The sequence below is a fragment of the Carassius carassius genome, chromosome 10, assembly GCF_963082965.1.
Source record: "Carassius carassius chromosome 10, fCarCar2.1, whole genome shotgun sequence".
Lineage (NCBI taxonomy): Eukaryota > Metazoa > Chordata > Actinopteri > Cypriniformes > Cyprinidae > Carassius > Carassius carassius.
Genome location: NC_081764.1, coordinates 5,975,934 through 5,993,474, shown reverse-complemented (window position 1 = coordinate 5,993,474; position 17,541 = coordinate 5,975,934). Strand labels below are relative to the sequence as shown.

Here is a 17,541-nt window from a genome sequence, read left to right as displayed (position 1 = left end):
AAAAAAAAAGAAGCTATGTTTTTAAAATATAAATATTTTGTAATAATATACACTACTGGTCAGTAATTTGGGGTCAGTCATTTTTTTTCTTTCTTTTTTTAAATAAAATCAATACTTTTATTCAGCAAGGATGTTAAATTGACAAAAAGTGATAGTAAAGAAAATATATTATTAGAATATATATTATTAGAATTTTTTTTTTTTTTTTGAATAAATGCAGTTCTTTTTAACCTTTTATTCATCAAATATATTAGACAGCAGAACTGTTTCCAACACTCATAATAAATGAGAATATTAGAATGATTTCTAAATGATCATGTGATAGACTGGATGTTACATGTGACACTGAAGGCTGGAGTAATGATGCTGAAAATTCAGCTTTGCATCACAGGAATAAATTATTATTTTTTAAGTATATTCAAATAGAAAACTATTATTTTAAGTTGTAATAATATTTCACAATATTACAGTTTTTTCTGTATTTTTGATCAAATAAATGCAGGCTTGATGAGCAGAAGAAACTTCTTTCAAAAACATTAAAAATAGTAATGTCTCCAAACTTTTGGTCTGTACTGTATATATATCTATATATATATATATATATATACACACTTTTAAGAATTGAAAGTACACTGCACATTCAATACAATTATGGACACTTTTTTTTCACAAGAAAATACCAGTGCAAAAATGCAAATACTGTGGTTGCTTGCTTTTTTCCAGTCAGACCCTCTCTTCCTCTTTGAGTGGGCAGTTCTTGGAAATGATAAGCTACAATGAAGACCACACAATGCTGCATGATGCAATTTGGACTATATATATATATATATATATATATATATATATATATAAATCCCAAAATGAATGAAAACACACTCTTACCCTCTTCCCGAGATTTCTGGATGAAGGCGTCCACGCCACTCTCTCCGTAATTCCCTTCCGATGCCACCGTGGAAACGTAATTCCAGCGCATGGCCCTGACAATATCCACCATAGCCTGTGCCTGATAGGTGTCCGGTGGTACCACACGGGAAAAGAAGTCATAACGGGTGTTGTCACTCAACTCAGGAGCTGTGGAGGCATAACTCACCTGGGGAATCTGTAGGAGGAGACAGAAACATAAATCCTATTCAGGCATTGAAGTAAACAATTCCCAAAAACCCCTGCTGCTTCTGAGCTCACCTCTGACAGATTATAACATGCTCCATCATCCCAGACTACATCCCCTACCAAGCGCTCTCTTACACAGCCACAGGTGGTACACTCAAGACCGTGGGGATGAGCGCAGTCCATTCAGAAATAAGTGTGTGGAAAGCAACAACAAGCTGGTCAACAACTACCAGACACGGACTAGTTTACAAGAACCCCAATGAGATGAGAGTCTCTTAAAGGAATAACTCACTTCAAGTTAAATTTTCAGCATTATTTACTCACCCTCATGTCTCTCCAAACTCACATGAGTTTTGTTTTTATGGTGGCATTCAAAAAGTGAAATTCTTGAAAATACTGTATCTTGGCATTGACATCTGCTTTAGCTCTCTTTGGTACGTTCACTGTAGTTCATGAGAGACATCGGAAATGTGAATGAATCATTATTTTGAGCTGGATCATCTGATTCGCTTCACAAAACTGTCTGGTAAAATTCTGATTCTTCATCTTAACTCTTTGGACTTAATGAGCTGTTCATAGTGTCCAGCTAAAGAAGAACATCAGATTATCAACTTCAATTTCAGTGTCACACAGTATAACTTTATAAAGCTTGCAATACACAATGTTTTTTTAATAATTCAAAACAACCCAATAGGCCCTTCAAAATGTCATCCACTGAGTTCTGAAAGAAAAGAATGAGGAAATGAGAGTGAGTAAATTATGACAGAAAAAGGTTGAGCTAACCCCTTAAGGGTCTCCTCAGCTGAATCATGTTGAGAATTCGTACAAAGGCTACACCGAACAACGGACCCACAAATCAGGCGTGATGTGAAACTTAAGCAATCACCATAAAATGGATCGTTGGTGATGCTCGGAATACATTAAGCTAATGTCAGACATAAGATAATGGATGGCTTGCACAACCAAGAATGTAATTTATACAAGTTTATTAACTTGGCTATTGTGAACATACTCTGGCTTTCAAGCCGACTCTCTGCAGACATAATACCAGCGGTATGGCTCCATTAAAAGGGATCATAAATTCATCTGCGCAGAGGACAACAAAATATCAGTCAAAACAATAAACAAATGAGAGGCTCTTTCTAAATCAAATATTCTGCAGGTCGATCATCGTCCACCATGACATTGGCTAGTATCATTTATTGGGAGTATCTAAAAATTAAGCTTGAACCATAATTTACCATACAGCATGTTTTAAATAATATTTCCTTACATAATACTTTTCTCTATGATCTACTTTTCTAAAATGCATATTTCAGGTCCAACCGCAATCAAACACACTTGAACCAGCTTATCAAGGTGTTCAGGGCTACTTGATAATTACAGACAGGTGTGTTGGAGCAGGGTTGGAACTGAAGCCTGCAGGATGGTAGCGCTCCAGAGATCCCTGGCTTAGGTGGTTTACATCTGGAATAATTGTGGTTATTTGCAGCACACTTTTTAAATAGAGCACCACATGACAGTTTCAGTTTGGTTTGGGAAGACATTTCAATAAGCACTGCCTACACAGTGCTGCAAAAGCAAATATAATCTCTAAAACTGAGCATGAGCATGGCGCTAGTAATGCCAAGTTCATGGGATTTGATTCCCAGGGAAGAAATAACTGGATGAATGCATCAGTCAAATTAATAAATAAAATTTTTGGGGGGGGTGAAAATTATTTATTTTAAAAATAATATTTTCTTCATTCTCTGTTTTTCAATGTCTGGTGACTTATCTTGAGTGAACATTGCATTAGATGGGAAATACCCACACTTGCATATCTGCAGAGGGTGAATGACTTCGGTAAGGACAACATCTGTACAATTAACAAATGGCTTTACACCAAATCACCAAAAATAATTAAATGAAAAATAAATCAAATAAAATAAATAAAAAAATATATTAATTCAATAGTTGCCACCAATACCAGCTGAATTGTACAATTCTTGGTACCACTGCAAAAACAAGTATGCTACTGACCAAAGCTTTTTTATTTGTGAAGTTAATTATTAACATTAATAATACAATATTATTACAATATTAATACCTTCATTTTTTCTTCAAGGTAGTAGCAAATTATTTTTTATTTTATTATCATTTTTTAAGTATCGCAGGTCTACAGTATTCTCAGTTGGTAAAGCACAACACTAATATGAAGAGGCCTTTAAAAACATTAAAAACAAAGAACCGCTTCCAAGAAGATCTGTTACACTGATATATCTAAAGCACATGTTTATGTTTTCAGCCAGGGATATGCTAAAATATAGGTATACAAATTCTGTCAGGGCCAGTAACTTAATGCATTACTCAACAGAGAAGAAGCTAACTCTCACGGCATTAAATGTGACAAGTGCGGATGGATGTGTGCACACAAAGTAATGAAGACTCAAAATATTGCTGAATCATTCTGACTGACATTAAATGACACAAAGACATTTTCAAGGCTTTCTGATAATGTTAAAGAAAACCATTTGTCAGGATTGAAAAAAATAAAAAGATCTTGTTTATATGCTGCATTTGACCCTACACCGAACCTTGGCATTGCTGGATTATTTGTAAATGTCATTGAAATTTCTTCAACAACGATTTATTTAATATTCTACACTGAAATGAGGGACAGAAAGAGGATTGTGATGAATCTCTTTTCTTTGTGTCCAAACCTCTGAGGAGTTCTTTAAAAGAAACCCAAAGGTTACAGCTGTTGCTTCTACTAACATGTGCATGTCAGAAGTAATTTAAAATAAGATTTATTAAACAGATGGTCTAGGTGAAAGGCACCTAATCATAGGCGGCAGCTTTGTATGAAATTAATGTGACTATCCCTATGCACTGCTCTGAGCCATGTGCGTATGCATACACGTTTGCATAATTAAGTTTGGCTGGTATTTGCAAAGGTCAGAACTAGCATTTGTCTAAAAGAATAGCCATATGCAATGTGCATTTATTGTAGTCCTTTTGATCAAGTGTTAGTTTGTTGCATTGTTTGATATCATTAGATAAAGTCAATGTGATTATAACATCTAAATACTACAGTTTCATCTGTCAATGAATGAGCAAAACGCAAGAAATATGCTATTTGCATCTGGTGCCGATGACATTGGGAGACCCAGAAGAGTTTTGTGGACAAATTAATTTGAAACAAATATTCTTCTTCCATATCTAATGACTTCTCATTTTTCAGCTGTTGTTTACACTGATAGTCAATGCAATTTTCACATCTGTTATACTGTCAGGCTGAGCAGGGCAGCAAATGGCTGAGCTGTGAGAACAGAATGACAAAAAACGCTGCGTAATTATTGAACAAAACAGATTGGAACTCTAGCCAGGCAAATGGTGTTACAGTCAGCCATTGAAACTATTTTTTAAGCCTGGCTACATTTTTAGAGAATATTTGCCTAAATAATTAGAGAAGAAGAGCATTGGCTTGAATATAGAGAACATGTTTTATCACTGTATACTGACATGAGCACGAGTGTTGTGAGGTGTTCTAAGGCATCCAGCTAAAACATATTTCTTAAATCACTGCATCCCAAATGATGTAACTGCATTTTGATGATGCAGAATCAATGGCTTTTTAGCCACACCACATGCCCAGACAAGCCTATTGACAAAACTGCAGTATCTCTGCTGCGAACAGAGCCATTTAGAAACCCAATCCTTCCCTTTTCAAGGCCGCAAGCTAACTGAGAAATCTGCAGGGGTATTGGCCAAGCTTCCCTCAAGGCTGACAGTTTGACAATCTGTTCGCCATCAGTGATATGTCTCTGTAGTGACTTCCATTCACAAGTTGATTACTTTGTCTCCAAACGTGGTTCTCAACTGATTATATAGATATCAACTGGCATCTGGTTTCCCTAAAATATCATTAATAATAGTAATAATAATAATAATAATAATAATAATAATAATAGTAATATATATATATAAATGTGTTATATTGGGACTAACATGTAATAGCTAAAATATACAGTATATGTATGTGTGTGTGTGTGTGTGTGTGTGTGTGTGTGTGTGTGTGTCATCGCCATTCAATATAAATTTAAATATACAAACAAAAAAGTGATTTATATAATATTATCTAATTTATATTTTATAATAATGATTATATTGATTTATTTATATTTTTTATAATTATTCTTGTTCTAAATAAGGCTGAGAAGTTTTTTGGTATATGAACTTTTGTTACACAAATAACAATGTATGAGATGTATTATTCTTTTTCAATAATAATAAAACACATAATAGTCACATTCTAATGTACAGGGGAAATGTTGTATTTTGAACTTTTGTTCTTTTAATGCTTCAAAAACCCTTCTTGTCTTTGAATCACACACACACACACACACACACACACATTAGACTGGACAAACAGCCTTTAACATCAACATCCAAAAATATACAGTACGGGCATGATGATATGGTTTGTTGCATTTAATAAATTAGGTTTAGCTTTGTTTTGACCTTATCAGAACATACTCGACATACTCCAGTTAAGAACCACTGACCTTGAAACTAAATTCACCGGATGCTTCTTGTGCAGTTCTGTACAGCATCCTCCAACATCCTCCACATGAACTGAAAAGCTCTATATAAAACAAATGTGTGTGTGTGTGTGTGTGTGTGTGTGTGTGTGTGTGTGTGTGTGTGTGTGTGTGTGTGTGTGTGTGACATAAAAGGTGGTAAAATTCATCCTGAAGTAGCATACCTTTGAAATTACACATTCATCACGTGTACGTCAAACATAAAGCTTTTTTATTAATAAACAGATCTTGCTCTATAGCTGAAGACACTGACTCATCATGAATAACATTTCCCAGCATGCTATTTAATTATATCCATTTAATATCTCCATCACTCAGTCCTGACCTTTTTGTAGATTTAGTGCTCCTTTGCACACTGGAAATTGGCATCTAGTCATGCTGATCTCCTTTAGCATCTCTGCTCTCCCAGGAAGACTGTCACCATGGCGCTTCCTTATGGCATTTCCTTGGTCAATCAAATTATGGGATTCATTTTCAGACTGAACTCCCGATGCTTCACTGAGCATATCCCTCTATATATTTCTACAGTAATGAGGCTCTCAGGTAGCACAGTGCTGGGTAATTCAGGAAGACGCAGTGGTGGACTAGAAATTGGGAATATCATTTGGAAAAGGTCAAACTGCTGATCAGAGGTAGAATGTATGAGTTAGGAAGGGTTTCTAGTTGGAGAAGGTACAGCCTTTGTCAGTTCATTAACTCCCTCAAGCAGATCAACATGTCACTTGTTAAGGTTGACAGTGTGAAAGGAGCTTATCGAAGCAAAGACATAGGCGTCGCAGGGGAGCCAAAACCAAGCAAAACTCCAGACATCAGTTTGTAATCCGTTAAAAGACAGTGCTGTTTGCAGATTTCAGAATACCTATCATTTGTGAGCAAAAATAGCTCCATAATAAACAAAAATGCCCCCCAAATTCAAAATATGGGCCAAAAAAGGTCCCTGCCCAATTAAGCTAGATACGTTGAATGGTTGTCACAGTGAAAGTAAAATGTAAAATAAATTCTCAATCTTCTTCTCAAAATTTTCAGTGTACACAGCTTTGATTATTATAACGATGATTTTTGTGAAAGTGCATAACTCACTCCACTTCACCTAATAACCCAGCCAAAACTTAATAACCAAGCTGCTGTAATATCTGTTAATCAAAGAACAAAGGGGAAAAAATAAGAAATTAATAACTTTTGTAGCTTAAATAATTAATTGAAATATTTCAATTAGAATGTAGTGTTTGATAACTTTATTCTGTCGTATTTCAGTATATTTCCTACCTGTTGTAGGGAACAGGTAAATATTACATTTATTGTACGAGTTTATGTGGAGATAGTTTTAAGTTCACATAAGTTAAAAGTTGTAATTTTTTAAAGTCTAATAAAAGTTCAAATTAATAGCTCTCAATTATACTGTAATGTGTAATGGCTATAGTCAAAAGTAAAATATATGAAATAAACAATTTCATAGAGACATCAGTATTATTGGTATCATTGATGCTCGCCTTGAATCATAAAAAGATGCCATTGAACAAATATAAAAAATATACTGTCTTTATGTTGTTTCTACATTAATTTGGATATTGAATGTGAAATTATTGCAATATAAAAGTATTTTTAAAAACTTTAATGTTAGGTGCAAATAATCATGATTAATTTCAGTAAAATGAGTGATTAATTTAATTTTTTATTTAAAAAAAATCACCTTTTTTTTTTACACTATTTGAAATAGTTGTGCTGGCAATTTGGCAAAAAAAAAAAATCACACAATAACACACTTGTTCAACAATGTAGTATTTGTTAATCAGCTGTCAGTGACAAAATATCAAATCATCCACTCAGTTTAGAGACCATCGATGAGTGATGGTTTTACAGTCGGCTGCACCGAATAAATGAATATGATCCTGGTGGAACAGCCAACATGATAGCACCCAAAAGAATCAATAGATAGCCTAACAATAGCTTACGAAAACGCTCTTGTTTGTTTCCCCTGTTTTCATTTAAAGAAATAACTCATTTAGTTTCATTAAAAGCATGTCATATGATGGAAAACAATGACGACTGTGAACTCAGCTCCAATGAAACACACCCAAAGGAACATGACTTCATATAGATCATCTGAATCTACATTTTACTGCTACTGCGGAGTGTGATGTTTCTACAGCCCTTCAATAAATAGGGTGGCCGCAAAGGCAATAACAACTGCCATTTACAAGATGTGCGGGATAAACCCAATGTTAGAGAATTCTTCAATGACACTGCCTAGCTATCTTTCTCAGATGGATAAAGGCGTAAATTATAAATGCTCACAAGCGGCATCAATTATTTAAAGTTGCCTCGATGCTCTAGAGCTCTCAGTGGCTGATGTCGGTGAAATATTGGCAAGAGAAAATACCACCTGCTTAATTATGGTGATTAGCTTTGGGGGCCATCCCAGCCTGCCCAAACCATACATTCTTACCAATCTATTTGACTGCAAATTGAACCACTCTAGATGATGCATTAATAGCATGATTGTTGCTGATCTATTTGTTGCTCAGTCAAATCTTCCCTTGGAAATTACTTAATGGTGGTGTAATAGCATGTCACCATTTCTATTTAGAAACCATAAAATGCTGAATCTAATGAAATAAATGTCCCACAATCAGTTGGAGTGTGGTTTAACCAATTATAATGGAAACTTTAACACATTATGCATGAGCAACATTTACTTTTCCCTATTTTGTAAGCAAAGGCTCCAAATAGGAAGTGATCATATCACTACCATTATGGATCTTCCTACTTCTGTTACATAAACAATTTCTGCAGGAATTCATGGAAGAAGTGCAGTATACAAAACAGAAATCATCGCACTGGATGCCGAATCCCACAATGCAGTGCACTCAACTTGACCTTTGATAATCCATGTGTCATAAAAAAATTGTATTCTACAGCTACATTAAATACTAAAATCTTTTCAAATCAAAATGCAATTAAATGTCATAAATTAAGTGTCTTGACAAACTTATTATTTATCCAAAATAAAAAATTCTGTCATTAATGAGCCTCATGTTGTTCCAATATGTGGATATATATATATTTTTTTTTACCCCAAATCTATATATCTGTTTTACTAGCTGGCTGTTATATAAATATATTACAGTAAAGTAGTTATAAATGTAATTACCTTTTTTTTCCACATTGCCTTTCTTATTGTTCAGGCACTCACCCTCATTACCACAAATCATGCACAAGAACTGAATGTCTCTGCTGAAATACTACAGCCACTCAATTGCCCTCCAGAGTCCTGTAGTCATATTTTCTTTACATTTTGTTTCATGCCACCTTCAGCTTCTCAACCTCTGGATGGGTAATTAAGTCTGTGCCTCCACAGCTACCTATTTGCTCTGGTTTATACATTTTGGTACAGAACAGCTATTATCATTCATGGAAGGTCACGCCACCCCAGACATTTTCCTAGCAAAAATGGAAAGACTGAGCAGTGTGCTGAATTCATCATTGTTTTATTGTGTTCTTGTCACAGACCTTTTGGACTGTAATATGCCTTTGCGTAGCTGCAATGCTCTCTCACAGTGGGTCCTCCATCCATTCAACCCGCTGTGATTTTCACTTTCTGTACAAACAGATGTAAAATGTGGAGCCTATGAGGATTGTGCACCAGTTTCATTAGAAGTCTGTTCGATTAACACATTAATTTAGTACAATTAATTAAAGAAAATAACACAGCAAAAAGAAACAATTAATCATCATGTCACCCGATCCATACAGAATACGGATCAAAGATGCTTTCATCTGCACAATAAAGAAGCCAATTCAAAGCCATACATGCAAATAACTTTATTAAAAAATTAAAATTGATTAAAGGTTAGGGCATAAAAACAAAGCATGTCCCAAAATCTTATATGCCCCAGATGAAGCTTATTCTAGAAATGAAAAGCACACAAGCCCTTTTGCTCTGCCAAACTGAGACACGTTTACCAAGAGCTAAAATGCCCCTCTAAATGTCAACCGCAGCATAAATCCACACGTATTTGCAAACACAAGCACATTGTTTTTGGTTTTGTCAGGCTTTTTTGGAGAGCAGCTTTGGAACATTTCTCTACATGTTCTTGTAGTTAAAAAACTGTGCAAGTTTGCCCTGCAAATCTATATGGAGCTGGACGGTGATGGACCGCATGTCAGCAGATCAGTGTTGACTTTATCACTAGAGTGAGGGCAGCTGGCCCATCAGTAGGAATGACAGTTCACAAGTCGCCAGAGGGCCAAAGCGCCTGCAAGGCTTTGACACAGTGTCACAGATCACTCCAAGCTCCTCTGCTTCATGAAACTGCCCCTGATTCATAGGCACTCAAACTACCATACACAAAGTAATGATAGATGGCAGTTGTCGAAAGAGAGCTAAACTGTTGGGTTACTTGCTCTCGTGACAGCGGAAATGGATAAAGGTGCTTAGAATAGTCACTTAAGGCTTTTAAGTAATTCATAACAATCAAGAGTACGGTGAAGCAGAATCTGTAATTTGTCATGCATTAACAGCGCTCTTTTGTCACAGTGAAAGCTTTGCGTTATCACTGGCTTATCACTGTTATCACAAAAACGACTGTATTTATGGTTTCGCCTCTCATTGGCGGGTACAACATTCAGATGCTGGAGCTGATAAATGTCTTTGTTATGCCAATATTCCAAGCACCGCTAACCGCACACAAGGGAAAGGGACTGGCCAGGCAGCTATCTTAGTTTCTGAGAGTTTATAACCTGCAGGGGAATATATGGCAGTGCTATTTTATTTTAAATCATAATTCAGCTCTCGGTAAATTTATTAGGGCCTAAAGCACTTTTTTACCCAGAACTTTAGATTTCCATAAGCTCATTAGTGATCATGTTCCTGCTACGGATCAGCAGGATTGGGTCAAGTCATTGTTATGCAACAGCAAGGCCACACTGTAAATAGAAATATTTTAATTAATAATGCCTTAATGCGCAAACTCATTCAAATTCTAGGAGTGAATGAATCCTCTAAGTCTTGTTACATGCAGAATGAGAGTTGAAATACATGTAGGTTATGGTCAAACCTTTTCTTTGCCTTAAATAATGTGAATATTTTAATATTGCAAAGCTTATGGTCTGCACTCTGCCTGATTAATATTTTATGTAAAAATGCCTTTAAATGTGAAAGACTTAGGTGTGCGGGTCAAAGGTATTTATTAATAAATAAAATTGCACTGCATTATATAAAATGATCAAAAATGTGATCCACTCATGTGTTGAAACGGTAATGGATTTCATCGTGTTTAAAATATTTTAAGAAACTTTTAAAGCTATAGCTTTTTTATTCTCAAGAAAGTAAGGAAGAAAATACAGAGGATTTCACACTATTATTTATGCATTTTCCCATGAGACAAGATGCAATGTCTTAGCAATCCTGTTGTCATAGCATTGCTTCTGTACTGAACATGAGTTTATTCTTGATTTAAAGGGATACTTCACCCTGACATGACAATTCTGCCATCATTTACTCACCCTTGTGTCATTCGAAAACTGTATGACTTTCTTCTAAGATGAAAGAAGAAATTCTGAAGAATGGATGGAGACTGGACCGTTCAAATGCACAATACAATTCAATGTGATCTTTGGAGTCATAACATTTTTCAGCTGACTCAGTAAAAAAAAAACAGTCTGAATTATTCATTAACAAAGTAGACTGATCTGATTCTTAAGTTCAACTCAGTGACTGAATTATTCATTTGCAGCAGTTATCAGCTACGGAAAGATTATCACCTGTTCCTCAAGAAAAGCTATTTTTGAATTAAGAAGACTTGGATCTATACTGCTTTTGCATCCTTTTTGAAGCCTAAACTCTCATTTCCATCCCATTGCATGAAAAAGCCCTGCATTTTTATTCAAAATGTCCACTGTTTTATATGTAACAAAGCAAATCATACAGTTTTGGAAAACATACTGAGCTAAATGGAGTAAATGATGGGAGAATTTAAATTTTTGGTTGAACTATCACTATAATGAACATAGGCATCATTCAATTTTTAGTTCAGATTTACTATCTAGGCACACTAAAAAGCCGAATCCATACATTTTTCATGAACTATACAGACTAATGTCCTCTTGGTAATCACACTATCAATCACCAGAATCATTATAAAAGTAAAAGCAAGACTGAAGCTTCCAATTTCAGATGCAATTCAGGGGTCAAATACAGTTCAAATTCATCAAGAGAGGGACCTTATCAGGAATGAGAACTGTCAACAGTCTAAATCACTAAAATCGATTTAAAACTAAATCTGTGACATTTGGAATTGGAGTTTTCTATTGGCACATTCCAGTCTCCTATAAATGACACATGAGAAATGTTGGGCCTAGTGCCATTATGTTGCAGTTTTCCTCAATGGCACTATGACAATAGGCTGAACACAAGCTGCTGCTGCTCACAGAATTTATTCACACCAGCAAAAAACCTAACCAGAACCAACTCTAGAGATTTCTTCTTTTTTTTTACAAAATAAAGCTGGATTCAATTTGAGTCCTGTTTGCAGACAAGCCTATTTTAGAATTGGCTATAAACTTGTATACAGAGGAAATTTAATTTGATATCAATGCAACTGATTGATCCAGATTTGGAGGTGAAATCTTATAAGCATAAACAACTTATCTACAACACTGCAAAGATGTAGCACTGGCCTGTTTTAGAGTATCCCTCTGGGAATAGTCAATGCAGTCAGTCAGATCAGAAGGAACATTGACCTTACTGTGCAGTAATGTACTCCTAATTCACTCTTTAGCTTAAAGGGGCACAAAGATGGTTCAGACACAAGAAGATGACAAACCCACGGGGCTCAAAAGTAAAGGTCTGAAAAAATTAGAGCATAGTTTTGAAATAACATCCATATCATAGCTCTTATAACTTCTTGTTGGTATAAAACCCCTTTAAATTTTAGGCAAAAATTAAATCCATTTTTTACATGGTTTCCTGAGCTCTTTCAAGACCCCATTTTTTGACAGTGATGCCAGTCTGATGCTCCATTAGTGGAATTTGTCTTTTTCTATACAAGCTCGAGTACCCTATCTCCGTAGACTCTCAGCACAAAAACATTGCCTCCAGCATGTAGAGGCTTTAATGGCAAACAGAACAGTCAAAAAGCAAGAGGTTATCGGATTGTGATGTAACCTAATAATAAACGCAACACCCAATGGCCGGCATTTCCTGTTACACTGCCTGCAACCATTGATTTGTCTCTCAGGTTGCCATTTCAATTAGATACAGAATAGACTCCCCTCTCCCAGGGCAGTGGATTCAGTATTGCTCTCATTGTGTCTTATTCACTCAACTGAAATATGCTGGTCTGTGCAGAAAATTGTCCGTGTCTACATCTAGAAGTCCTAAAGCACGACTGATAGCAACATAACTGTCTTCAAGGTGATTAAGGGTAAAATATGGGGCAAACACACTCTTGTTCAAATGCAATGCACCTTTCACCTGAGCAATTACGCTAATATATACTCATATTGATATCGATCGTGATCCTACACTCTAGGGTAAAAATAAATTGGTCGCACTTGTTAAACACCTGCAAGACAATTTCTTGTCACAGCTTTCACTGTCATAACGGTCGATCGATATCATGTTTGAACTTCTTCAAGCTCTTAGAGGTGTCATCTGAATCTGGCAGGTGAATTGACGTGTATATGGTAATCCATATTCAATTTGGTTTTCTAATGCTTTCACTCTCAGAGGATCAGTGGCAACTTGGTAGTTCTAATGTCATTTTCTCTAATGCTCTGATCTTTTCGTGCATTAGATATCTTTAATGGATAATGATTTTTATTGGTCACGCTTGTTTTTGTTACATCTGGCCTCTTTCTTTGCAGCGTTTCGAGCTGTGATTTGTTAAAGTAAATGCTGTAATCAATATAGAGATGAATGTGCAAACCCAAAAGTGTGAATAAAAACAAATCAACAAGGCCAAAATAAGAAAAACTGATTTGCATAACCCCGCTGGCCTCCTTAAACACTTTCAAATTCTTCCTCTCCCTTCTTAAGATTAGAATGGTTACAATAAATGATAAAAAAATGCAACACTAGCAGCCTTGTGAGCATGAGATATTTATAGTTTTTGCTGACTTTGCCTTGAATACTAATACTTGAAGACTATAAGTGGAAAATATATATATATTTTTGTATAAGGCAATTGTTTAAAATCTGGTTTAGAACATAAATTAAAAGCAAAGTATTAATTAAATTAGAGATCTCTGTTTGAATCAGTAAACATTTCACTGTAGATTATAGCTGCAGAACTAATTGAAATAATAATGATAATCAAGAATATGGCTTCTCCAGTTGGAAAATGTTCCCGTTATAATTAACAAGACATATGTGTTATTAGCTTATCCATTTTACTATATAGGCCAAAATATGGCTCATTATTTATTTATTTATTTATTTATTATTATTACTTTTTTAGAAAATAATACTTTATTCAGCATGAATGGATTAAATTGATTAAGTAACATTTACAATGTTAGAAACATATTTAAAAAATTATGTTATTTAGAACATTCTATTCATCAAAGAATCCTGAAAAAATTTGAATGTTGGTAGCCAAACAGTGGACGGTAACCAGTGATTTCCTTAGTATGGAAAAAAAAAACACTATGGAAGTCAATGGCTCCCATCAGCTGTTTGGTTGCAAACATTATTCCAAATATCTTGTGTTCAATGGAAGAAACCAACCAACAAACTATCCATTTAATCTAAATTCTTGTTTTGTGTCATAATCATGCAGCCCTACAGTAAATTAGTTGCACCTGAAATTACATAAAATATGACTTGAATCAGTAGGAATATAAGATGAGAGAGAAAAAAAATGGGATGAAATGCGGTCATCAAAAGTTAGAGTAATTCACCAAGGGTATCATTACACAGCAGTAACCCAGTGCAGTGGGAATACTAGAGACACAGAGTATTACTGGTATTAATGCTGGTCTATACGACAAGGCACATTAGCACACTGGTGTGTGTCTGTGTGTGTGAATTAGGGTTCTATAAAATGAATTTTCCATTTGACTGCCCTGCTGAGTCCCTGAGCAGGTCCCTACAATTATTAAGGGACCCAAGTCACATTAAAGGGAACATAGATCTTTTAATCCATTGTTAAGCCTATTTCCAAGCTCAATTAGCAATCGCACTGGAAGGTAACGCTTGCATCTAGTAAGACTGCAAGGTGCAAGTGTATAAAATCAACACAGACAGGACAGATAAAACATTAATTAAGGAGAGTTTTGGCAAGGCTCCTTGAGGACGGCAACCTTCCATCTGCACTAATTAGCCCATCACTATCTACCTTGTTCAGAAAAAGTACGTCATCTGCTTCCTTGCCCTCCATTTTGGTTACACCCATTGTCATTTTAGTAATTGCCCGTGTCATCTACTTCAATCTCCTTGTCACTGTTTCAGTGGTCCCAACTAATCAAATCTTTCCCATCTCCTTCTAGCCACCGCCTGGCATTTTTCTGAGGGCAGGTCAGATCCACCTCTAATCCCCCCTGTCTACTTGAAGGTCATGAAACAGTAAAACATGTTTTTCAAGACGTTAACTGTATGTGCTGTGCATGATAAAAGACGATGACAGTCTGCATAATTTTTTTTTTAATTACCTCAGGTTTCAAAGTGACTCATTCATTGAAGGGACCATCATATGTATACTTCACTAATGGCTCCGAGGCCCTTTGTGTAGCATCCACATCCCACAATGCCCTTCAAGGAGGGGGGGAAAAAAGCCATTTGGAATTGATCCTTAATGTTCTGAGGAATCCGATCCCCCTGGGATATTGTTGTAATGCTTGATTAGAAGTCACTGTCACATCCCATTGTAGCCTATCACATAATTGTTAGAATTAAGCAATAGTTCAGTGTGGCTAATGTAGTATAATAAAAGTTGAAGAGATTATTGACTCGTGGTTATTTTTGTTAAATTTGTTTGTTTTAAATAAATTAATATGGATAAAAAATAATAAATATCATCATAAACATAGAAACCGACCCTTAAATTTTGCTGGTCTTGTATATGGAGAATACTGCATTTACTAGAATACATATTTTAACCACACAGCATGCAAAATGTAAGATGCGCTGGATATTTTAGCTTAGTACACTAACTTACAAGCATTTCAATCATAGGGAATGCATTAAACATTCAGCATTTTCAGGAAAGAAAAACGGATTCTTTTTTTTTTTTTTCAAAATTGTGTCCAAAATTGTTTAATTTTTTTTTCACTTTAAAATTGTGTACATTTTATCCAGTTTATTATGAATGAAATAGACCCGCATTGAAGTGGCTGGATCACTGACAAAGATTTTTTTCCGACTGTTCATGCTCTTTTGTGATACTTGTGATACAAAGTTGTACAAAACTATAACATATCACTTCCGTAATCACTTTTTTTCTCTTCCAATAGTTGTCCTGGCAGACCTTCGATTCAAACCGATATGCACTTGAGAAAAATATGAAAGTTAACCCGCAGACATTAGCGAAGTGTTGTGCAAATATAATGTAAACTGAGTTAAATTTCTCTCTATCTGGGGATCAGATGGAAAGCACTATGGAGAGGCACCTTGTTAGGGGACAGTCTTTTTATCCTGAAACATTATCTGCCTTGATATGTGGAAAGGCTCTGGCTGAACATTTCCCTTAAGACTGTATGAAAGCAAACTAAGTGCTCAACAGCATAAGGTGTGCATTGACACAGCATGCTTTTTCCAATAGATTTGAGTCCATTCAAGAGCACTATCAGATTCTTATAGACCCCTCAAGGATACAGGAAGAAGACAGAAGCGTTTCTGTGTTACGTGAACAGAGCTGAACTGAAACCATCGTTAATCTAGCTCTCAATAGCATTGTCTGGCAGATTCCTTCATCTCTAAGCACAGGGCAACTGTGCAACTTAGTTCCATTTCAGCAGCTCGAGATGGAGGAAGCATCACGACCGAGTACCTCCCTTTGGAAGGCTCATGCATTTTTCATGTAGACGCATGCCTTTGAAAAACCCAACACAATAATTTCCATCACCACTCTGCTCTTCTGTAGTGATGTATATGTTCTTTGGCTCAGAGCGAGATTTTATTCCCTTTCTCGATAGAGCCATGGATGAACCCAGATGGCTGAATGAAAGAATAAAGTGAGGTTCCTGTATTAAAACACAATTTGTTTATTTTATGAGTTACCCAATGCGAAAGTATGGATATCAATAGCTCCTAAATTAAACTAAATAGTCAAGCATTGTCAGAACTAGTGTCTTGCTCCTGCTATGTTAAGCACATTTTGAATACATTTTATAAACTGCATTGGTAACTATAAAATCTGAATTTACGGGTTTCCCTAAAAAAATGTAAGTGGATGGGTATTGAATCCGTAAACATTAAAATACTTGTTTACTTCCATTGTAAGTGCCTGTAATATAATGTTTATTTATTTGTTTGTTTGTTTATTTATTATAATTTAAGAAAATTAAATGATCTATTTAAGAAAATGTCCTTAAGCTTAATTGTACAAAATTCTGACTAAACCAGAAATATATTTATTATTTAGATCACATAGCTAAATTATGTAGAAAATCAAGTTAGATCAAGTGTCATTTTTTATTTAATTTGTTAAATAAATTCATTTATTTAATTCTTTGCAGAATTTGATATCTTGCCAAATATGTGAATCTTTTGAGAAACTGTTGAGATCTGTATGAGAGTATTAGGTTGTTTCTGTCAGCAAAAAAAGCAGGACACAAAAGTCTCCACTGAATCTCATTAAGCAACACAGATTAAAAAACAACTACAACCAAAAAAAGTAACAGGTAAAAC

At 35.3% G+C, this 17,541-nt stretch overlaps 1 protein-coding gene across 1 annotated transcript in view; it reads right to left on the bottom strand.

Annotated features, from left to right (window-relative positions):
• Window positions 1-17,541, bottom strand: part of LOC132151620 (metabotropic glutamate receptor 4-like) — a 172,210-nt gene that overhangs the window by 86,383 nt on the left and 68,286 nt on the right. Inside the window, exon 3 of the mRNA XM_059559861.1 lies at window positions 883-1,099. Coding sequence (XP_059415844.1) covers window positions 883-1,099 — 217 coding nt within the window. The remainder of the gene's footprint in view (window positions 1-882; window positions 1,100-17,541) is intronic.